The 25,298-nt window shown below is 37.0% G+C and overlaps 1 protein-coding gene across 2 annotated transcripts in view; it reads left to right on the plus strand.

Annotated features, from left to right (window-relative positions):
• LRRC7 (leucine rich repeat containing 7) overlaps positions 1-25,298 on the plus strand; it is a 498,137-nt gene that overhangs the window by 101,289 nt on the left and 371,550 nt on the right. For both annotated transcript variants that reach the window (XM_060005892.1, XM_060005902.1), the window contains exon 2: positions 11,939-12,036. In XM_060005892.1, the coding sequence (XP_059861875.1) occupies positions 11,939-12,036 (98 nt within the window). The remainder of the gene's footprint in view (positions 1-11,938; positions 12,037-25,298) is intronic.

Here is a 25,298-nt window from a genome sequence, read left to right on the forward strand (position 1 = left end):
GTTTACCCCATCTACTTTATGATGTATTTTCTCTCTCATACAGTTATATATGTTTATACATCATTTCTTCTGAACATTGCAATAAGTTATATACATCAGAGCTCTTTATCCCTAAACACTTCAGTGTATATTTCCTAATAGGAATATTCTCTTACATACCACAGTAGAGTTATCAACTTGATTGATTAACATTATCTAAACTATCAGCCATATTATAATTTTTTCACTTGATCTAGTAAGAGAAGTTTTTGCTCCAGTGTAGGATCCAGTCTAGGGTTAGGTATAGCATTTTGATTTCATGTCTCTTTAGCCTCCTTTAATCTGAAACATTCCCACAGCCTTTCCTTTGTCTTATACGATATTGATATTATTGAAGAATACAGTGCTCCATTTTTAAAATAGGATGTTTCTCATTTTGTGTTTGTGTGATGTTTCTTTATGATTAGAGTGGGGTTATGCATTCTCAGTAACAATACAACGTAGGTGATGATGTATACTTCTTGGGGTATCACATCTGGAGGCATGTAATGTCCATCTGTCCCTCGCAGGTGATCTTAATTTTGTTTGTCCAGTCAAGGTGTTACCTGCTTTCTCCACTATTAATTACCATTTCCCCCCTCCGCTGCAACTAGTAAGAAGTTTGTGGGGAGACAGCTTACCATTTGTCATCAAAATTTTCTGCTAGATTTAATATCCATTGAGGATTCTTGACTGACCCAATCTTTACCATGATGCTAATATCCCGACTCCAGCATTTACCAGTTTGCCCTCAGCATTCTATTAAGCAAGAGCCCTCCTTTCATATCTGTTTATCTATCTATCATCTATCTACCTACCTACCTATCTATCTATCTATCTATCTATCTATCTATCTATCTATCTATCTATCTATCTATCTATATTACATCTTTATTGGAGTATAATTGCTTTACAATGGTACGTTAGTTTCTGCTTTATAACAAATTGAATCAGTTATACATATACATATGTTCCCATATCTCTTCCCTCTTGTGTCTTCTTCCCTCCCACCCTCCCTATCCCACCCCTCCAGGCGGTCACAAAGCACCGAGCTGATCTTCCTATGCTATGCGGCTGCTTCCCACTAGCTATCTACCTTACGTTTGGTAGTGTATATATGTCCATGCCTCTCTTTCGCTTTGGCACAGCTTACCCTTCCCCCTCCCCATATCCTCATGTCCATTCTCTAGTAGGTCTGTGTCTTTATTTCTGTCTTACCCCTAGGTTTTTCATGACATTTTTTTTCTTAAAATCCATATATATGTGTTAGCATACGGTATTTGTCTTTCTCTTTCTGACGTACTTCACTCTGTATGACAGACTCTAGGGCTATCCACCTCATTACAAATAGCTCAATTTTGTTTCTTATTATGGCCGAGTAATATTCCATTGTATATATGTGACACATCTTTATCCATTCATCCAATGATGGACACTTAAGTTGTTTCCATCTCCGGGCTATCGTAAATAGAGCTGCAATGAACATTTTGGTACATGACTCTTTTTGAATTATGGTTTTCTCAGGGTATATGACCAGTAGTGGGATTGCTGGGTCATATGGTAGTTCTATTTGTAGTTTTTTAAGGAACCTCCATACTGTTCTCCATAGTGGCTGTACCAATTCACATTTCCACCAGCAGTGCAAGAGTGTTCCCTTTTCTCCAAACCCTCTCCAGCATTTATTGTTTCTAGATTTTTTGATGATGGCCATTCGGACCGGTGTAAGATGATATCTCATTGTAGTTTTGATTTGCATTTCTCTAATGACTAATGATGTTGAGCATTCTTTCATGTGTTTGTTGGCAATCTGTATATTTTCTTTGGAGAAATGTCTATTTAGGTCTTCTGCCCATTTTTAGATTGGGTTGTTTGTTTTTTTGTTATTGAGCTGCATGAGCTGCTTGTAAATTTTGGAGATTAATCCTTTGTCAGTTGCTTCATTTGCAAATATTTTCTCCCATTCTGAGGGTTGTCTTTTGGTCTTGTTTAAGGTTTCCTTTGTTGTGCAAAAGCTTTTAAGTTTCATTAGGTCCCATTTGTTTATTTTTGTTTTTATTTCCATTTCTCTAGGAGGTGGGTCAAAAAGGATCTTGCTGTGATTTATGTCATGGAGTGTTCTGCCTATGTTTTCCTCTAAGAGTTTGATAGTGTCTGGCCTTACATTTAGGTCTTTAATCCATTTTGAGCTTATTTTTGTGTATGGTGTTAGGGAGTGATCTAATCTCATACTTTTACATGTAGCTGTCCAGTTTTCCCAGCACCACTTATTGAAGAGGCTGTCCTTTCTCCACTGTACATTCCTGCCTCCTTTATCAAAGATAAAGTGACCATATCTGCATAGGTTTATCTCTGGGTTTTCTGTCCTGTTCCATTGATCTGTATTTGTTTTTGTGCCAGTACCATACTGTCTTGATTACTATAGCTTTGTAGTATAGTCTGAACTCAGGGAGCCTGATTCCTCCAGCTCCGTTTTTCATTCTCAAGATTGCTTTGGCTATTCGGGGTCCTTTGTGTTTCCATACAAATTGTGAATTTTTTTGTTCTAGTTCTGTGAAAAATACCAGTGGTAGTTTGGTAGGGATTGCATGGAATCTGTAGATTGCTTTGGGTAGTAGAGTCATTTTCACAATGTTGATTCTTCCAATCCAAGAATGTGGTATATCTCTCCAACTATTTGTGTCATCTTTAATTTCTTTCATCAGAATCTTATAATTTTCTGCATACAGGTCTCCTTCAGTAGGTTTATTCCTAGATATTTTATTCTTTTTGTTGCAATGGTAAATAGGAGTGTTTTCTTGACTTCACTTTCATATTTTTCATCATTAGTATATAGGAATGCCAGAGATTTCTGTGCATTAATTTTGTATCCTGCTACTTTACCAAATTCATTGATTAGCTCTAGTAGTTTTTTGGTAGCATCTTTAGGTTTCTCTTTGTGTAGTATCATGTCATCTGCAAACAGTGACAGCTTTACTTCTTTTCCAATTTGGATTCCTTTTATTTCCTTTTCTTCTCTGATTGCTGTGGCTAAAACTTCCAAAACTATGTTGAATAAGAGTGGTGAGAGTGGGCAACCTTGTCTTGTTCCTGATCTTAGAGGAAATGCTTTCAGTTTTTCACCATTTAGGATGATGTTGGCTGTGGGTTTGACATATATGGCCTTTATTATGTTGAGGAAAGTTCCCTCTATGCCTACTTTCTGCAGGGTTTTTATCATAAATGAGTATTGAATTTTGTCGAAAGCTTTCTCTGCATCTATTGAGATGATCATATGGTTTTTCTCCTTCAATTTTTTAATATGGTTTATCACATTGATTGATTTGCGTATATTGAAGAATCCTTGCATTCCTGGAATAAACCCCACTTGATCATGGTGTATGATCCTTTTAATGTGCTGCTGGATTCTGTTTGCTAGTATTTTGTTGAGGATTTTTGCATCTATGTTCATCAGTGATATTGGCCTGTAGTTTTCTTTCTTTGTGACATCCTTGTATGGTTTTGGTATCAAGGTGATGGTGGCCTCGTAGAATGAATTTGGAGTGTTCCTCCCTCTGCTATATTTTGGAAGAGTTTGAGAAGAATAGGTGTTAGCTCTTCTCTAAATGTTTGACAGAATTCGCCTGTGAAGTCATCTGGTCCTGGGCTTTTGTTTGTTGGAAGATTTTTAATCACAGTTTCAATTTCAGTGCTACAGTGCTTGTGATTGGTCTGTTCATATTTTCTATTTCTTCCTCATTCAGTCTTGGCAGGTTGTGCATTTCTAAGAATTTGTCCATTTCTTCCAGGTTGTCCATTTTATTGGCATAGAGTTGCTTGTAGTAATCTCTCATGATCTTTTGTATTTCTGCAGTGTCAGTTGTTACTTCTCCTTTTTCATTTCTAATTCTATTGATTTGAGTCTTCTCCCTTTTTTTCTTGATGAGCCTGGCTAATGGTTTATCAATTTTGTTTATCTTCTCAAAGAACCAGCTTTTAGTGTTATTGATCTTTGCTATGGTTTCCTTCATTTCTTTTTCATTTTTTTCTGATCTGATTTTTATGATCTCTTTCCTTCTGCTAACTTTGGGTTTTTGTTGTTCTTCTTTCTGTAATTGCTTTACGTGCAAGGTTAGGTTGTTTATTCGAGATGTTTCCTGTTTTTTAAGGTAGGATTGTATTGCTATAAACTTCCCTCTTAAAACTGCTTTTGCTGCATCCCATAGATTTTGGGTCGTTGTGTTTCCATTGTCACTTGTTTCTAGGTATTTTTTTATTTCCTCTTTGGTTTCTTCAGTGATCACTTCGTTATTAAGTAGTGTATTGTTTAGCCTCCATGTGTTTGTATTTTTTACAGATCTTTTCCTGTAATTGATATCTAGTCTCATGGCGTTGTGGTCAGAAAAGATACTTGATACAATTTCAATTTTCTTAAATTTACCAAGGCTTGATTTGTGACCCAAGATATGATCTATTCTGGAGAATGTTCCATGAGCACTTGAGAAAAATGTGTATTCTCTTGTTTTTGGATGGAATGTCCTATAAATATCAATTAAATCCATCTTGTTTAATGTATCATTTAAAGCTTGTGTTTCCTTATTTCTTTTCATTTTGGATGATCCGTCCATTGGTGAAAGTGGGGTGTTAAAGTCCCCTACTATGAATGTGTTACTGTCGATTTCCCCTTTTATGGCTGTTAGTATTTGCCTTATGTATTGAGGTGCTCCTATGTTGGGTGCATAAGTATTTACAATTGTTATATCTTCTTCTTGGATCGATCCCTTGATCATTATGTAGGGTCCTTCTTTGTCTCTTCTAATAGTCTTTAAAGTCTATTTTGTCTGATATGAGAATTGCTACTCCAGCTTTCTTTTGGTTTCCATTTGCATGGAATATCTTTTTCCATCCCCTTACTTTCAGTCTGTATGTGTCTCTAGGTCTGAAATGGGTTTCTTGTAGACAGCATATATATTTGGGTCTTGTTTTTGTATCCATTCAGCCAAGCTGTGTCTTTTGGTGGGAGCATTTAATCCATTTACATTTAAGGTAACTATCGATATGTATGTTCCTGTTCCCATTTTCTAAATTATTTTGGGTTCGTAGGTCTTTCCTTCTCTTGTGTTTCTTGCCTAGAGAAGTTCCTTTAGCATTTGTTGTAAACCTGGTTTGGTGGTGCTGAACTCTCTCAGCTTTTGCTTGTCTGTAAAGGTTTTAATTTCTCCATCAAATCTGAGTGAGATCTTTGCTGGGTAGAGTAATTTTGGTTGTAGGTTTTTCTCCTTCATCAGTTTAAATATGTCCTGCCAGTCTCTTCTGTTTCTGCTGAAAGGTCAGCTGTTAACCTTATGGGGATTCCCTTGTGTGTTATTTGTTGTTTTCCCTTGCTGCTTTTAATATGTTTTCTTTGTATTTAATTTTTGACAGTTTGATTAATATGTTTCTTGGTGTATTTCTCCTTGGATTTATCCTGTATGGGACTCTCTGTGCTTCCTGGACTTGATTAACTATTTCCTTGCCCATATTAGGGAAGTTTTCAACTATAATCTCTTCAAATATTTTCTCAGTCCCTTTCTTTTTCTCTTCTTCTTCTGGAACCCCTATAATTCAAATGTTGGTGCATTTAATGTTGTCCCAGAGGTCTCTGATACTGTCCTCAGTTATTTTCATTCTTTTTTCTTTATTCTGCTCTGCAGTATTTATTTCCACTTTTATCTTCCAAGTCACTTATCTGTTCTTCTGCCTCAGTTATTCTGCTATTGATCCCATCTAGAGTACTTTTAATTTCACTTATTGTGTTGTTCATTGTTATTTGTTTCATCTTTAGTTCTTCTAAGTCCTTGTTAAATGTTTCTTGCATTTTGTCTGTTCTATTTCCAAGAGTTTGGATCATCTTTACTATCATTATTCTGAATTCTTTTTCAGGTAGACTGCCTATTTCCTCTTCATTTGTTAGGTCTGGTGGGTTTTTATCTTGCTCCTTCTTCTGCAGTGTGTTTTTCTGTCTTCTCATTTGCTTATCTTACTGTGTTTGGGGTCTTTTTTTTTGCAGCCTGCAGGTTCGTAGTTCCCGTTGTTTTTGGTGTCTGTCCCCAGTGGCTAAGGTTGGTTCAGTGGTTTGTGTAGGCTTCCTTGTGGAGGGGACTAGTGTCTGTGTTCTGGTGGATGAGACTGGATCTTGTCTTTCTGGTAGGCAGGTCCATGTCTGGTGGTGTGTTTTGGGGTGTCTGTGGACTTACTGTGATTTTAGGCAGCCTCTCTGCTAATGGGTGGGGTTGTGTTCCTGTCTTGCTAGTTGTTTGGCATAGGGTGTCCAGCACTGTAGCTTGCTGGTCGTTGAGTGAAGCTGGGTGCTGGTGTTGAGATGGAGATCTCTGGGAGATTTTTGCTGTTTGATATTATGTGGAGCTGGGAGGACTCTTGTTGACCAGTGTCCTGAAGTTGGCTCTCGTACCTCAGAGGCACAGCACTGACTCCTGGCTGCAGCACCAAGAGCCTTTCATCCACACAGCTCAGAATGAATGGGAGAAAAAGTGGAAAGAAAGAATTAGTAGAAGAAGAAAGAAAGAAAGAAAGAAAGAGAGGAAGCAAGGAAGGAAGGAAGAAAGAAAGAAAGAAAGAAAGAAAGAAAGAAAGAAAGAAAGAAGAAGGAAAGAAAGAAAGGAGGGAGGGAGAGATGGAGGGAGGAAGGAAGGAAGGACAGAAGGAAGGAAAAAAGAAAGTAAGAAGATAAAGTAAAATAAAATAAAAGTAAAATATAATAAAGTTATTAAAATAAAAGAAAAATTATTAAGAAAAAAATGTAAAAAAGACAGAATGCTAGGACAAATGGTGGAAGCAAAGCTATACAGACAAAATCTCACACAGAAGCATACACACTCACAAAAAGAGGAAAAGGGGGAAAAATCATAAATCTTGCTCTCAAAGTCCACCTCCTCAATTTTGGATGATTTGTTGTCTAAAGGAGGGAAGGAAGGAAGGAAGGAAGGAAGGAAAGAAAGAAAGAAAGAAAGAAAGAAAGAAAGAAAGAAAGAAAGAAAGAAAGAAGATGAAGTAAAATAAAATAGTTATTAAAATAAAAAATAATTATTAAGAAAAAAATTTAAAAAACAAAACAAAACAGACAGATAGAACCCTAGGAGAAATGGTGGAAGCAAAGCTATACAGACAAAATCTCACACAGAAGCATACACATTCACACTCACAAAAAGAGGAAAAGGGGAAAAAAATCAAAAATTTTCCTCTCAAAGTCTACCTCCTCAATTTGGGATGATTCGTTGTCTATTCATGTATTCCACACATGCAGGGTACATCAAGTTGATTGCGGAGCTTTAATCTGCTGCTTCTGAGGCTGCTGGGAGAGATTTCCCTTTCTCTTCTTTGTGCTCACAGCTCCCGGGGCTCAGCTTTGGATTTGGCCCTGCCTCTGTGTGTAGGTCGCCGGAGGGCGTCTGTTATTCCCTCAGACAGGACGGGGTTAAAGGAGCCGCTGATTTGGGGGCTCTGGCTCACTCAGTCCGGGGGTAGGGAGGGGCGTGGATGCGGGGCGAGCCTGCAGCAGCAGAGGCCAGCATGACGTTGCACCAGCCTGAGGCGCGCCGTGCGTTCTCCCAGGGTAGTTGTCCCTGGATCCCGGGACCCTGGCAGTGGCGGGCTGTGCAGGCTCCCCGGAAGGGGGGTGTGGATAGTGACCTATGGTCGCACACAGGCTTGTTGGTGGCAGCAGCAGCAGCCTTAGCATCTCCTGCCTGTTTCTGGGGTCCGCGCTTTTAGCCGCGGCTCGCACCCGCCTCTGGAGCTCCTTTAAGCAGCGCTCTTAATCCCCTCTCCTCGCGCACCAGGAAACAAAGAGGGAAGAAAAAGTCTCTTGCCTCTTCGGAAGCTCCAGACCTTTTCCTGGACTCCCTCCCGGCTAGCCGTGGTGCACTAACCTTTTCTGGCTGTGTTCACGCTGCCAACCCCAGTCCTCTCCCTGCGCTCCGACCGAAGCCCGAGCCTCAGCTCGCAGCCCCGCCCGCCCCGCCAGGTGAGCAGACAAGCCTCTCGGGCTGCTGAGTGCCTGTTGGCCCTGATCCTCTGTGTGGGAATCTCCCCGCTTTGCCCTCCGCAGCCCTGTTGCTGTGCTCTCCTCCGTGGCTCCAAAGCTTCCCCCTCTGCCACCCACAGTCTCCACCCGCGAAGGGGCTTCCTAATGTGTGGAAACCTTTCCTCCTTCACAGCTCCCTCCCACTGGTGCAGGTCCCGTCCCTATTCTTTTGTCTCTGTTTTTTTCTTTTTTCTTTTGCCCTACCCAGGTACGTGGGGAGTTTCTTGCCTCTTGGGGGGGTCTGAGGTCTTCTGCCAGTGTTCAGTAGGTGTTCTGTAGGAGTTGTTCCACGTGTAGATGTATTTCTGGTGTATCTGTGGGGAGGAAGGTGATCTCCGCATCTTACTCTTCCGCCATCTTCCCTTAGTCCCTTCCCCAGTTATCCTTTTCGTGGCTCTAAAAACTTAAAATATCACTAATAGAAGCAAACATATCAATGAAAATAGATAAATGATAAAAAAAAAACTCAATATGTAATTAGAAGATAAACATTTTTACAAATGTATATATATTTGTGTAGTATTATATTTAATGTAATATATACTATTTGTATATGAGTATATACTAATCTAAATATTAATATTATGTTCAATAAGAATTACATCAAAATTAAATTTGCACGACATAGTAGAATCTCAAGTATTCAGTCTGCTAGTGAAATTATCTATAGCTAATCATAGACTCATGGAAATAGTGGGTTAAAAAGCAACTAGGAAAAGATTTTTAAAAAATCAGAAAACCTTGATTAAATCTCAGTTGCACCTCTTACTTCCTGTGTGGCCAGGATCAGGTCACTGAACATTTCTGAACATTAGCTTCCTCATCTTCAAAATGTTCTTTCAGAAGGTTGTTGTAAGGATTAGATGGAATAAATGATAAATGGTAATACATTGTAAGATATATTCATTGTTATTGCTAAGGTCAAAGGCCACTATACAGTTTTGTAACATCTTCTGAATTCTCTAAGAAAGAATAAGTTATTTAGCATTTTAATTAATTCATGAGGTTACCAGCCCACTTTTATCCATGTGAGTATCCTTGGAAGATTGTCATATAGTGATCCTTTAAATCTTACTGAATAAAATGAAATATAGTTTATTAAGTTCTTCATTTTGAAAATTGGCAATTTATGTGCATGGATGTTTTGTATTTTTCCAATAACCAGAACATTTGTTTAGCCAGAATTTTTTTCTCAACAGTGTCATCTGTTCTTTTTCTTTATTAAATAAAGGCTAGTTTTCATATTTCTCCTAACATACCAGACATTTAAAATTTTAGTATATGATTTCATTTTTATTTGGGATAATTATGATTAATAATAACTACATTTGCTGAGCTCTTGTATTGTGGTGGACACAGTGTAAGCACATGTACACTATTAACGTATTTAATCCTCACAACAATCCTATGAGGTAGCTAATGTTATCCCCATTTATTGCTGAGAAAATTAAGGTATAAAGTAGCTAAGTATCTTTCCCTAAAATCATCCTTTAAGAGACAGAATGGGAGTTTAGCCCAGGCAGTCTATTCCAGAACCTAGGCTCCTTAAAATTAAACTATGCGGCATTGCTAACACTGCATAATCTCTTGCATATCTGCTTGTGAGCATTCCCATAATGCAACATTTGGGCACAATGATTCTTGGTGATCTTTGATGCCAATAGCAACCATGTAAGTGAAACTTTCCTAGAGCCTTTGGCAGTACTTTCTAACTTGTATTTCAGTTTTTCTGACATACCCTCAGATATAATTACGTCAAAATCAACTAGACCATTTTCGTTTTCACTTTCTCGATAGTCAGATACATAAAAGGAAAAGTAATAGCCTATCTAAGAGACTGGTTTATGTAGATTTCCAACCAGGGTAAGTTGTCATCCCTCATCTGTATAATCACGATGACTAATTGTTTTTTAAAATTAAATCACAATTTTATGTAGATACTTGCATTTGTAGGTTATGTTTGTTGTATTTTACTATCTTGAGCTTGTAAATACTAGTGATTAACTAAAGTTCACTTAAATTGTTATTATATCATCATGAAAATTCATGTATTTTCTGAAACATGTAATCAAAATAGTGCACTGAATTAATTCGAGTCAGAATCTAGAACATTTTATATAATTTACATGGCTAATCCTCATACTGAAACTGCAGGGATGGTCCTGGAAGCTTAATTTTGCCCCCATATATAGTATTAAAGCAAATTATGTCTTAAACTCTTGAGGTTTTCACTTGATTTCCTGTCATTGTATTATCATAACCTTGAACTCTTTTTCTCACTTGAAATGATCTTCAAGTGAAACTAAATTTCAAGTTATCATCACACATTGAGAAATGTTTTCTTGTACTTTACATACACAAGCATGGGCATATGAGTGAGCATACACACACATATAAAGTAGTCCCTACCTATGAATGGTTTGATTTAAGGAAATATATTTGGAAAAGTATTTCTAAGAACCAGTGACAGCTTCTCATAGAAATAGTGTTATGTTACTCTTCCAGTACAAAAGGTTATTTATCTCATATTTCACACCATTTTACATATTGCTTTTATTGGATTATCCTTTCCCAATTTCCTCTCTAGACACTAGAAATATAATTCTCTGTACTACTCACCCTAGGAGACTTTCTACCACCATAACCCATAACAACCACACCATTACATGCTATCTGCCAGCATGTTTGTTAAAACAAGTGATATCCCATTAGAATAATTATGTAGATGTTAAAAGCTATGTTTATATTTTTAAATGATAAATATCATTGTTTTGTTCTGAATTTCCAAATCCTAAACACTCAATAGTTGTTTAATGTTTTCAAAATAAGCAGAGTGTGCATTGCTGGCACAAAACTGTAAGGTTTACTAAAACCAGAAAATACTAACCACAGAGTATATGCTGTCTAATATGCCAACCCAAGTTGCATTTGGCCCATTTATTATTATTTTCTGGTTGTCAGCATTGGAAGTAACTGAGAAGTGCACTTTATATTGACCATATTTTTAAGAAGTCACAATGATTAGAATTAGAAAACCCCTCCCAATTTAATCATTAGCACAAAAGAAAGCAGCAATTAAAACTCCTGAAAACTGGTATTCAGAATGTTGGTGAAGGATATGATCTTTCTTTCTAAAGGGTAACGTGATTTTTGATAAATGTGTTTGCTTTATAAGTAATCATTCTTTAGTTAATGGGTCTCTGACTTAGCTTGGACTGCTATAACAAAATGCCACAGACTGGGTGGCTGAAACAATAGACATTTATTTCTAACAGTTTTGGAGTCTTAGAAGTCTACTATCAAGGCACCAGCAGATTCAGTTCCTGGTGCGAGCCCTCTTCCTGGTTTGTAGATGACTACCTTCTCACTGTGTCCTCATATGGCAGGGGAGAATGAGCTCTGGTCTCTCTTCCTCATTTTATAAAAATACTAATTCCATCATGCGTGTCCCACCCTCATGACCTCAACTAAACCTAGTTACCTATCAAGGGTTCCACATCCAAATACCATTACCCTGGGGATTAGAGTTTCAACATATGAATGGGGGTGTGGAGGGGAAGGGTTGGAGGAGTGGAGGGGGTGGGGACACAAACATTTAGTCCATAACAGTCTTTAACTGGAGAATGTTTATATGAGTTTCATCCACATGTGTTTTTATATTTTTAACATTGGAATGCCTAAGAAAAGTCAAGCACTCTCCAGTTTACCAGAGTCACTGCCACTCCCTACTGTCTTACTCCTTGCTAGATACTCTTAATGGTGTGGTCTACCTGAATTGTTGACTCTTGATTTAAACCATTTAACCTGTTAAAATTTATCAAGATTTTGGTATTAAAATATTCTGTTAATTCCCTCCTGTAGGATGGAGAACCTAATAAGGGGAAGGAATCCCCCACAATATCAGAGAAGTCCTTGTAAAGAAGTTCGTGCAGCCCTTCGGAAGAGGCCTGAAGAGGAGTGTAAGTATGTTTAATAGGTTTAACTACATTCTAGGTAGACTTAGGTGAGTGGCATAGTAAAAGTAAAACATTAACCTTTAACTGATAAGTCAAATAACAGAGGTACTTAACAAATACTTGTTGATTCTAATTGAATTTATTTTTTTTTTAAAATATCATATGGTACTTGGATACAGGCACTAAGAACATTGTTTTCTTAAGTGTTTCTCTTGTACTTCAGAATGCTCTACTAATAACTTGGTTCCATGTTCAAATGAGATTGGAAAAAGCTACATGATTTACCACATCTTTCTTAGATATCTGTACCATGAATATTATTTTCAAAGAGTCCTGAAGTAAAAAAAAAAAAAACAAAAACAAAAACAAAACAAAAAACTTTTAAAGTGTGTTTAAAGTGAACATTTTCCAGTGTCATTTGACCACAATTCTCTTTCAACCTTTTTTTTTTTAAAACTGAGGACTCTTTGAAAACAACTTCATTAGGCTAAAGAGTAAATGTCTAGTAGCAAATCTAAATCCATTGATCAAAATGAAACATTTGATTTAATCGAATTTAGGAAAAGATTTTGAAAGAAGTCATGTATCCCCTCAGAAGGCCATTTTAATCCATCTTAAAATTATCAAAATGTTACAATATATAATTGTAGAGATTTTATCTAAATATTGCATCTAAATATAGCATTGTTGGAGATGTTTAACATAATACTTGCATTTTAAGTTTATAAGATGACCCATAATACTAGCTTTCCTCATGTCACTTGCATCTAATTATTTTCAGGGTACTAAATCACAATCCATTATGACAAAAATTCAGAAAAAAATTTCTGAATGATGCCTTTTTACAGGAGTTTACATTTTGTAAGGATAGAGCTAATGCAGTGGGTTCACTGGCATATATAGTTTAGTAGATTTTTAAGGTTATATTGACATTTTAAATTAGTTGGAGTACACCATTCCAGGTAAAGACCAAATGTATTAAATCTGGGCACACTCATGGCAAGTAGAGTATCTTTGTTTTGTTTCATTTTATTATAAAGTCAATAGATAATCTGATTGGGTTGGCATCTATGTCATTTAATATAGTGTTAGTTTTCTTTTATTTGGTATATTTATAGTTTCTAGCATTATAAACAATATCCAATTAAAACTAAAATTTGAAAATGAAGGTATAGTTCATGGGCATGTTAGAACAAAAACTGTTTATAAGATGCAGACTCGTGCATAAAACTATTGCTTTATTATTGGGTTCATAGGGAAGCTTTGGGATTTCTCCTCTGTGCTGGTTTAAGACAATCAGCTTAGTCTCTGTTATAGTTCTGCAGATTTTATTTAGAAACTTAGAAAGGGTTTTTGTGGATAATTCTATAGTTGATTCTCATGGAGTCACAGAGTATATTTAATATATACAAAGTTATTTTTCAGGCCTCTTATACTGAGTTGGTCTGTGCCAGAGGTTGACTACCTATGGTCCATTTACCAAATCCATCCTGACACCTGTTTCTGTAAATAAAATTTTATTGAAACAGCCATCTCCTACTTATTTAGGTATTGTGTATGGCTGCTTTCAATGGCAAAGGAAGAGTTAAGCAGTTGTGACAGAGACTATATGGTCCACAAAGCCAAAAGTATTTACCTGATTCTTTACAGAAAAAGGTTTTAAAACCCTGGTCTGGGCCAGTGGTTCTCAAAGTGTGGTCTTCAGACCAGCAGCAGCATTAGCAGCATCTGGGAACTTGTTAGAAACACAAATTTTAAGGTCTACAACCCACAACTACTGAATCCAAATGTCTGAGAGTCGGATCCAGTAATCTGTGTGTTTCGAAGAAGCCCTACAGGAGATTCTGATGCAAGCTCCACTCTGAAAACCACTAAGTCAAATGACTGGCGGCAAGATGACATTAAATCACCATGGATACAAAAGACTAATAATGATAGACATATTTCAGAGTTAAGTCTTATTGTTGTATAATGTAAGGTACATAATATAACTGTTTCCTGTGTTGTAACAAGCAAGTCCTCAACAATTGAATCGTGGCAGTCAGGACAATTTTTGAAATATCACTACAGGAGCTCAGCTGGATTGACTGTGTTATTGAACATGGAAGGACATAATGAGAAATGAGAAACATGTAAAGTATTATTCCCTGCCAGAGAGGTCTTCATTATCCCTTGTTAGTTTAATGAACAGTCCTTCTTGTCCTGTACAGACCACTGTTAATTCCCTAAGAAAGATTCCTCTTTTTTAGAATGGGAGGAATATAGTAGTTAATTAAGACATTAACTTTAAAGTCACCATAAGGGTGTTCTAATGTGACACTTAATGAACAGCTGCAGGACCCTGGGTATTATTTCCTTAATCCAAGACTCAGTTTACTTATTTAAAAAATAAGATTAATTAAAGAGCCTACCTTGAAGGGTTATTTGGAGAATTAAGGAAGATTTTTTTAAGTACCTGGTATAGAACTTGGGACTTGGCAAATTTTTTTCCTCCTTTCTCTCTTCTTCTTCATTTATTATTATTGTTCTTCTTTTTTCAAACTAACCATTTGAGGATAGAAAGCATGTTTTGATCATAGAAATAAAAATCTACAGAAATTATAACCACTATTTTTAGAAATAATAATATAAAGCAAGGAACAGGTTGTAAACAAATGACATAAAGCTGGAATTCTTGCAGCAATGTTTGATAGTAATTCGTGTTAGATAGTAATTTGTCTCACACAGTTCTTTCCCTATGATTCTACAAATTCAACATGGGATCTAGACCAAGACTTACTGGTCAGCTCTCATGGAAAGCTGCCAACTTAGAAAGCCAAATGATAGTGGTTTTGTTTTACTGAGAATTGAAAGAATAGTGGAACTTGACTCAGACAATAGGATCCTCCAGATGCAAGGTGAGCCCTCTTGCATTTGGAGATATTGCAAATAAGAGGGTTTTGCTAAATAACAGAATTCATACTGCTGTCTTTTATAATCTTTTATACTTTTTACAATATTATCAATATTAATATCAACATTAGGTCACGAGACATAGCTCTTAACCAATTATTTCATGTGAATTATATCTAGCTATATTGCATTTAACATAGCCAAGCAAACTTTCAGTAAAAATTGATTCTTGTAAAAGACAGGCTTTTAAATATGCTCAAGTTACTTACCATTAAAAAATAAAAATAAAAACTTTGTCCTCAAAACCAAAGAACCATTCAGCTACAGCCCTACATTCCCAGACTGTTCTCAGGCAAACCTCTCAAAGGAGTTATCTATACTCACTCCATTTACTTACCCCTGACTCATTCCTCCAAATCAATGCAGTCTGGCTCCTACCCAATCACTCTGCTGAGATGGCTTTCATTCAGACCACTAATAATCTCTTTATGATGCTATATTAGTTTTATATTGCTATGTAATAAATTACCACAAACTTACTGGCTTAAAACAGTTTATCTCACAGTTTCTTTGGGTCAAGAATCCAGGTAGGGCTTGTCTCGGTTCTCTACCTCAGGGTCTCACCAGGCTGAAGTTTCATCATGAACTCAACTGGGGAAGAACCTACTTCCAAGCTTACTTAGGCTTGAATTCACTTTCTTGTGAATTCACTTTCTTGTCGTTCTATGACCAAGAGCCCCGCTTTTTGCTGACTTCCAGCTGAGGGCCACCTTTAGGGTCTAGAGATCTCCTGCAGTTCCTTGATATATATACATTCTCAGTATGGCTGCTTACTTCATTATTTATACTAAAAAACATAAATAAATAAAAGTTGAACTAAAAAATATTCAAGTAACCCACAGGAAGGCAAGAGAAAAAAAATAGAGGAATTAGAAACCAGGGGAACAAACAGAAAACAAATAATAAAATGGAGACATAAGCCTTAACAGATCAATAATTACATTAAGTGTAAATGGTGTAAATACCTCAATTAAAAGAGAGAGCCTGTTAGATTGGTTAAAAAAAAAAAGAAAAAAGAAAAAGTTGCTATACAAAATGCCTTTTAAATGTAAAAATATGAAAAGATTATATATAAAAGGATAGAAAAAGTATTTAAATGAAAGCTTGAGTGACTATATTTATATCAGAAAAAAGTAAGTCCAGAGTAAAACATAATAAAGAAGATAATTTCATAATGATAAAGGGGTCAGTTCATCAAGAGGATATAACAGTCCTAAACAATCCTAAATGTTTATGACTTCAATTTATTTTTTATAAATTTATATTTTCTTAAACTTTGTTTCAATAGCTTTGCTATGTTGTCTTTTTTAAAATTTTTACTCAGTCCAATTTAGTTTTCAATAGCTAAGTAATTCTTGGTAGCATAGTTGTGATTGTGGCCTGTTTAAAAGAAAAAAAAAAAAAACAATACAATTGTTTTCATATAGAGAAATATCTATGAAGGTATAATTTTTCCTCAAAATTTCCCTGAGTCCGTACTGTGTGAACTAAAATTCCACAGAGGCTTTCTGTTCAGTTTCTGAATAATAAGAAAAATTAATTGAAGAGTTTTTCTTTCTTTCTTTTACCATCATAAAATTTAAATTCCTAATAACATAATTCTATCCTTATAGCATTGATATTTTACTTTTCCTTAATATAAACAATCTGTTTTATATTATCAGGAGATAACATTTAAAATTATTTTGTTTTCAAATAACTAAATGCTACCTTTCCAAATGTCAAAATATTCTTGTATTAACCAGTTTGGTGAAAATCATGATAATTAGTCAGGTTCCTGCCTTCATATTAGAAGTTACTGAACATGATTTAACCTTTCCCTAATGATTCAAGGACAGTTTTATAAATACCCATTACTGCCTATAATTCCATCTGGGCATCCCTCCAAATCAAGTTGTCATCTTTCACTTCTGCTGTGATTGTTCTTGCTTTTTAGTTACCCATTCTTTTGGCATTCTGTTTCCCATTTTAGTTTTCTCCTTCAGAGAGCTGATGCACCATCCTTATTAAGAAGTTTATATTAAATATGTGTCAATGAATCAAGGATTGAAAGGCACTCAAGCCTTGGATGATTTATGGTAAATAGGATAAAGGAGTAGGGAACACTAAATGCAGTGTAAGAAGTGGAGTGCATTAATTTAAAAGATCCTAAGGCTACCCTTCTTCTCGTGGATTTCATCTCAATTTTGTGGTGAATCCCCAGATACTTGTATTCTTTACCAGGTTCCTATTTCAAACTATGTATTAATGACTCAAGTATGATGTTGATGACCGGGTGTTACTGTCATCTCACTCACTTGGTCTGGGGGCTTATGCAGTGGGTGTGGGGAAGGGCTCATATCTGCTAAGGAAATTTGAAGTAATCCTCAGGATGGTAACACCATGCTGTGTAGTTATAGACCTCACACACGTGCATAACAATGTCAGTATGCAGAAGAGTTACTATCTTTTCTCGGGCTTCTCTTTATGCTAGGAAACCTCCTAGATGATCCTAGAAAATGTTCCCTATCATTTCACTAGCCTAAATTGGGATGTATTCCTATTCCTGTACCATTACTATACACCATAATAATGCTATGCACTCACTGGCTTAAGCCTGTTATACTGGACCGATCAGGTTCAAGAACTGGTTTGGTATTAAAAATAATCCTAGATAAGTTAAGGAAATGAAAGTAAGATGATGTATTTGCCATTTGACCTAGCGTAATGGAACAGGTAAGGTTATTCAACACTGTATCCTATACTATTGTTTGTATTGTATATTTGTCTGTATATACTTAGCTATCCCAAAATACTTTAGGGATGGGAATGGGGACAAGGAACAGAAGAAGTGGTACTTGGGAGATCAGGAATCTGGGCACTGATATTAAAGTGACTTCCAGGCCTCTATATATCATTCAGAGCCCTCTTTTCCTATCTAAGCCCTACAATTTGTGGGCAGTTATGTGTCCATTATCTTCAACTGCTCCTTTAACTTTCTTTAAAATACAGTTCCTTCTGGTTTGGAATGAGACCCATTTCCCCTACATCTCCCTTCCATTCTAGAGCCAGCCCTTCTTTCTTTCAAATTTGAACTATTATTAGTCATATTGTATAGATGAAGCTATAGGATCTCAGACATGTTAAATAATTTATGCAACGTCACATAGCTAGTAAGTGCCAAAGCTGGGACGCAAACGTTGTTTGACTCCAGAAGCTACCTTGTTCCTACTGTTCCATGCTATATACCTACACTACAGTATTCTGTGTCCTCATTTTAGCTTTCCATGATTCATTTTCTGAATTTTTAAACATAAACTATCATACAAAGAAATGTATATAATGTGTATATAGCTTAAAGAATTATAAATTAACAGTCATGTGTCTAAAACATCAGGGTTGCTGAATTACACATTCCTATCCAGCTCTGCTTATCGTTTTAGTTAGCATATCCATTCTAGGAGACTAGTCTTTCCCACTCCTCATTTCTTAGGTCTTTCTTTAGGTGACCCTTTCTTAATTCCTACAACAAAGCCAAAGGAATAATATACATGGTTTTAGTACAAGAGGGCTCAAGAGAAACAAGTGGTCAGTGTTTTCTCATTAGCTAGAAAATCTTACTCTTGTTTGACTTTATTAATAGCTTAGATTGTGACTATACAGTGTCATAACAAAAAATAATGTTACATTTTCAACTTGAATTTTATCAGCACACCTGAAATTATTACATGTTGCTTACTAATAATTTTGGCATGAGGTAAAAATAAGATTAAAGGGAGGTTAGATTAAATTAGACTTACAGCCTGAACCTTCTTAGACCAATTAGAAAATTGAAATCAGGCTCATGGCTCATGCAAACTTTATACAAAGTTGATGTATTTTAGACAGTTTTTCCATTCAAGGTAATAATAGAAATTCAGGCAAAAATATGTCTTAAACTCTTCTCTGGAATATCTCCAGGTTTAAACCAGCTTCCTTAGCTATCTGCAGCCATATTTCTCCCAAGATTCTATTTAGGATATAATTTTAGAAAAGATCCACTAGAACTAATTTTCCTAACACCTCTGGCTTAGCAAACCATTTGCTTGAGTTAGGGCTTGACTCTTCACTGGACTTCTCCTTTTGTTTGTTTAAATTAATTAATTATTTTTTTTTTTTGCTGCATTGTGTCTTCGTTGTTGGGTCTTCGTTGCGGTGCACAGGCTTCTCATTGCGGTGGCTTCTCTTGCTGCAGAGCTCAGGCTTTAGGTGCGTGGGCTTCAGTAGTTGTGACACGTGGGCTCAGTAGTTGTGGCTTGCAGGCTCTAGAGTGCAGGCTCAGTAGTAGTGGCATACGGGCTTTGTTGCTCTGCGGCATGTGGGATATTCCCAGATCAGGGCTCGAACCCGTGTCCCCTGAATTGGCAGGCAGATTCTCAACCACTGTGCCACCAGGGAAATCCCTGGACTTCTTTTAAAATGCAAATTCCTTTGAGGGTAATACTAGTCAAATCTTAAGACTATCATAAAAGTGATTTTAGCTCACTAATCTCAGTAATTACAAGGAATCAAATCTCAAGAGATGTTTGGATGTCCAGGAAGAGAAAGGAAAGGTCAAAAAATGGTTATATAGGTGAGGAGTTTGAAAAACAAATTCACTTGCTACATGTTTTTGCTAAGCGTTGGTTCTCTTATCTGGTGAAAGACTTCTTCAAATAAAATTTCAGCCCTTTCTATATCTTTCCGTATATTTCAGTAGTTACCACTCTACTAATTTATTCCTTCTTTATGAAAAGTTCTCCTTCTCTCCTTAGCAGAGGGCAAGACCTCCCTCCTATTAGTCCCTGAAACACTTTGCACAGATTATTAATGCAGTACTTACAACACAGTATTTTATCCTTTGCTTTCATGTCTATTTTTTCCCCGTTGGGTTGTTAGTTGCTTAAGGGCAGGCAGATACATCTTATCATTTGTCTACCACTAGCATTAAGTACAATATTTGATATATAAGTATCACTCTAATAGAAGTTTACCAAAAACAAATGAACTATACAAGATACAACTTGATTCATGCCATGATACTTATTGGAGTTTAAAGGCATCCAATAAATAATTTCCATATTCCAGACCAATTTTGGAACCAATTAAGATATTGACAAGATGGCAGGAAGTTAGAGATCAATCATCAACTTTATTACTTTTAAAAGCTAGATTGGAGGACATAGCTGTGATGTTTGGCAACAATGGACATCTTCATACTGTACTCAGATATATGCATACTTAACTGACTCAGCCACAGCAGTACAGAAAAGCCACAGGCCTCCTCATGTGGGGAAGTCTTCCTATAAAATTTATAGCAGTGAGAAACAGACCAGTGTACTGTATCTGTCCTGAAGCAGCTTCACCCCAAAGAAAGATGGAGGAAAGTGTTGGGCTACGCATGTCAAGTTCTTCAAATAATTGGTAAATAATTGCATTGCCTGGGGCTTCACTGGTGGCGCAGTAGTTGCGAGTCCGCCTGCCGATGCAGGGGACATGGGTTCATCCCCCGGTCCGGGAAGATCCCGCATGCCGCGGAGCGGCTGCGCCCGTGAGCCATGGCCGCTGAGCCTGCGCATCCGGAGCCTGTGCTCCGCAACGGGAGAGGCCACAGCAGTGAGAGGCCCACATACCTCAAAAAAAAAAAAAAAATTGCATTTCCTAATAAGAGTTAGAAATGAGATAAGAGGTCAATAGTGTTGGGGAAATCTCTCCACACAGAAAATAAGTGAGTGGATAAGAAGCATCTCCACTTGCAATGTTCCTTAGAATTTTTATCTCTTAAACTACTGAGCTTAAACATTAAGCCCTTAGACAACTAGTGGGGAATTTATTAGGGCAGTCTTTGCCAGATATAAACTGCTATTCTTTCATGGACTCTTCTGGTATCATTGGGGGCAGAGAGGAGGAGCAGGGTAGATTTAACTCCAAGACCACTGTAAACCAAAGTCTTGACACTTCATGTTCTACCTGTTATCCCAAATAATGTCCTGCATGGTTAGCAAGGCTTCTGCAATATGATTAAATTACATTCATTTATTCAACAAATATCTACTGTTTGAGTGCCTACCATGTGCCTCTCTCCCTGTTCTGGGTGTTTGCGATACATTGTGAGAAAAGATTTAAAAATCAAACCAAAAAAGGCAAACATTTCCAGTCTCAACAGTCATGCTCTTGTTGGGGAAAGCAGACATTAAACAAAATAAATGAGTTATAATTCATTAGAAGGCGATTCATACTGTGGATAAAAGTGCAAAGTTATGGGGGTTTAGGATTAGAGAGAGATTTGAGGGCAATTTCAAGTAGGGAGACTAGAATATGTAGAACTTTTACAAAAGATGGCATATGTACAAGGAGATGAAGGAGTTAGCCACACTAGTTTACAAATTGTAAACTCTATGACTTCTGCATTTAAATTTAACTGGAAGAAGTCTCCCATCCATAGGTTAATTTTGGCATGATGCATAGGTGATATATGGGGGAATAGTTACCTATACATACTGTTTCCTCTCTCAGAGAAAAGCTATTAAGACACTTTGCCTTTTTGCAAAGTTTAGAAGCTTGCAATGCTGAATACCCTAGTTCAGCTTGTTTGCAGTGCCTTTTTCCCCAGGCAATATTTTCAAACCTTTGAAAATTGTTGCCTCTTTGAGTGCCAGAGATGGGCTGAATGTGGGTCTGTCTAATAGCATGGTTTCTAAAAGCCGGGTGAGCAAATGTCTTTAGTCCTGGAACCCTAGTGCCCTTTGCCATATGTACTGCTATGGAATTGCTGAGGCCTATGTAGCTGCTGTCATTGTTATCTGTTTCATCTGGAGAATTAACCGCAGCATGTTCCTGGCCTAAAGCAGCTGTTGTTACTTCAGAAATGTGTGCCTCTAGGGACCTAATGAGGCTAAGCGTCTGCTCTTTCAAGAAACTTGCTTTTTTCAACATTGGGCTATTCCAGGCAGGCCTTGAGTAGAATCTCTTTCTGAATATCTTTTTCACAGAAGTGAAATAGGCCCATAGTGTTTTATCTCCCTCTATTGTTCTACTGATTTTAGGGTAATGTTGCCAGATAAAATATAAGACACCTGATTAAATTTGAACTCAGATAAGCAACAAATAATTTTTTACTGTAAGTACATCTCATACAAGATTTAGGGCACATTTAAAATGAAAATATTATTCATTCCTTATCTGAAACTCAGGTAAGGATGTTTGTATTTGGATTCTACAGAAAAACAAAAACAATAGCATATATATATATATGTGTGTGTGTGTGTGTGTGTGTGTATTTATATATTTTTAAAGAATTTGTTCATATGATTATTGTGGCTGGCAAGTCCAAAATCTGCAGTCTGAAGAGTCAGGAAGAAGCTGATACATCAATACAAATCCAAAGTCCATCTGCTAGCAGAATTCCTTCTTTCTCCAGGGAAGTCAGTCTTTTTCTATAAAGACTTTCAACTGATTGGACGAGGCCCACCCACTGTATGGAGGGCAATCTGTTTTACTCAAAATCTACTGATTCAAATGTCAATTTCATCCAAAAACACACTCACAGAAGCATCCAGAATAATGTTTGACAACATATCCAGGCATTGTGTCCCAATCAATTTGACACATAAAACTAACCATTACAGTGTCTTATTTTTATTCATTAAATCTGGCAACTCTATTTCAGGGGGTCTGAACTGAGTTTCTAAGAGTTTATATTGTTCCTATAGGTGATCTATTTCTTTCTTTAATAGTGTAAAACTAGTACTATTTCCTAGTACTTTGTTTTTTAGGTTTTCACTGCTTTTGGACTCATATTTTTTATAACATATTTTTCTAAACTTTGTCTCATGAGGTCTCTCATATGAGAAATATGAAATCAGTAAATTATGAGTCTTTCAATAGACTTCACTATTCAAATAAATCGTATCCATCCTCACCTGTCTGGGTTGGATAATCCCACTGAGGAAGAAATTTCCCATGAAGTCAGGATCAAAATCCAGGCCTAGACTTGATCTCTTATTGTTCTGCATGCCTTTTCCTGTAATATGTCTCCTTTAATATGCTTTATCTTTGCTGGATCTTCCTTTAAAATGCTAACTTTATAAATTTCTGGAGGGTTTCCTTAGGGCAAGGCAATACCTGTACCCTCATCTATAATGATTTTATCACTTTGAAACTCCCCTAATAATGCTTTAAATATATTTTTTCCTATCCTTAAATTTGTCCAGGTTTTGTGATGCTTTGGTATCATGTCCCTGTTCTTCAAGTTGTGGTTCCCAATTGCTGTCATTCTGGACGCTTTATCTACAGCTTTGAAAGGCCACATCCTCAGTAGTTTCCCAGACCCTGCCATCTCTTGGGGATTCGTTCCAGATCACTCTCTAAAATTCTGTCTCTCTGTTTTGGTTAGATTTCTTTAGGCTTCTGTCATAATTGTTTGACTTGGTACAGCTGAAACATCTTTTGCTTTTTGACTTTCTTCTTTAAGATTCATCAGAGCTGAGTCTATCCATTTCCTTTTAATATTTGTTTCTCTTGGCCTGGAAGTTCCCATTTTCTATTTCATATCTGTCTAATATATCCTATAAAATCTCAATATTTCTCCTAAGGAAAGTTCTCTTTTCCTCCAATAAAGTTAGCCAGTTTTCCTTTATTTTGTTTCTATTCTTCTGCTGCTTCTGTTCTGATAGTAAAACTGAAGCATTCTTCTTTTCATACCATTTCAATTCCTCCTTGATACCTTAACAAACTCAATTCTTAAAGACCAAGTGCTCCAAACAGACTTTATTTCTTTTTGTGACCTTTATGTATGCAATCGTTTCAGTGACATGTTTGTTATCTTTTTCAATTCCACCTAGAAGAGGGCAGATTCTCTTCATTAAAAGGGCTCCCTGTTACTTTTCATTTGTTTATTAATCAAATTCACTACTCTTCTGTGGGGACATCCACAATGAGAGTTCTCTAACTTATAAGGCCATGGACAGGGCTTATGTGTGTATCAAGCCCAAAGCTCAAGGTCAAACTACAGCAGCTTAAACACTGGCCAATGCGCACTAAGATCAGCAAGGCCAATACAGTGTTGATAAAACAGCCCTGTCTGTGCAAAAACAACCGTTTGCCTAGGAATAAAACTGCTGTGAACTGTAATAAACCCCCAATCAAATCTTGCATGGCCTACTTGCTAAAACTGAAAGCCCATAGCTCCATGTCCTGGCCCCATCAAAAACTTCTCCAGGTGCTATTTACCTCACCAAAATTTACTTTTTGCCTATTTGTTTTTATTACTGATAACACTGATGCTTGAGGATGTAGCTCAAGTGCCTGACTACCGTGATCTTCCTAAGAATTAGCTCATGTAGCTTCATTCCACGGGGCCTAGTGCTGTACAGCTAGAAACTTGCAGGGTAAAACCAGATGTCCCAGGCAGGATCCAGAGGAGGGAGGGGAGGGGTTCTGAGTGCAGCATCTACTCTCAGTTCTTCTTCAGAACTCACCAATTGCATAACTCCTTCAGCATCCCTGGAAAAGAGAAAATGGGGCAAGAGCCCAGGAAGGGTAGGGAAAATGCCTCCTTGTGGAATCCTGAGAAGCAGGCAACATGTCTGACCCCACCTCCAGCACTCCTGTGGCACTCACAACCAGGAACCAATTCTGGCAGAAGTCCTTATAGCTCCTGTCTGCCATGATGTGACTGCACATCGATGTCTAGAACTCCTGTTGCAGAATGAAAGACCAGCCAAGAGAGCTTCCTTACCCCTAGGTGGAAAGGGTACTCATACCATGGAAATAGCTACTCCAGCGAAATTCCTTCACAAAGTCTCCTTCTCTTTCAATAATCTGATCCCTTTTAAATCATTGATCTGGGGTCCAAAACAGTAGAACCTGAACTTAGCTAGTATAGACCAGCTAGGAGTAGTTCAGAGCACAGATCCTGGAGCCAAGCCACTGGCATCTGAGTAACAACTTTACTACCTACCAGCTGTGTGATGTAGGCAAGTTACTTAATCTCTCTGTGCCTCAGCTTATTCATTGAAAACAATAGGGAAGATTAAATTAGCTAATATATGTAAAGCTTTTAGAACAATTTCTGGCTCTATATAATTACTTGCTATTATTATTACTTCGTAAATTCCACATACATCAGTCTGGCTTTGGAATATCACCTCTGTAGTATCTTGCTGCCTCTACTGAAGTCTATGTTTGAACAACCCATTATAATTATGAGTCCATCTAGTTCTTCTGCTGGCCTAGCAAAAAAAAACAAATTAACCTGGCACCTTCCTGTCCATCCTTACAGTACTGGATGGGAAGCCAGAATAACCATGAGGCCA

The sequence above is a fragment of the Delphinus delphis genome, chromosome 1 (assembly GCF_949987515.2).
Source record: "Delphinus delphis chromosome 1, mDelDel1.2, whole genome shotgun sequence".
Taxonomy (NCBI): domain Eukaryota; kingdom Metazoa; phylum Chordata; class Mammalia; order Artiodactyla; family Delphinidae; genus Delphinus; species Delphinus delphis.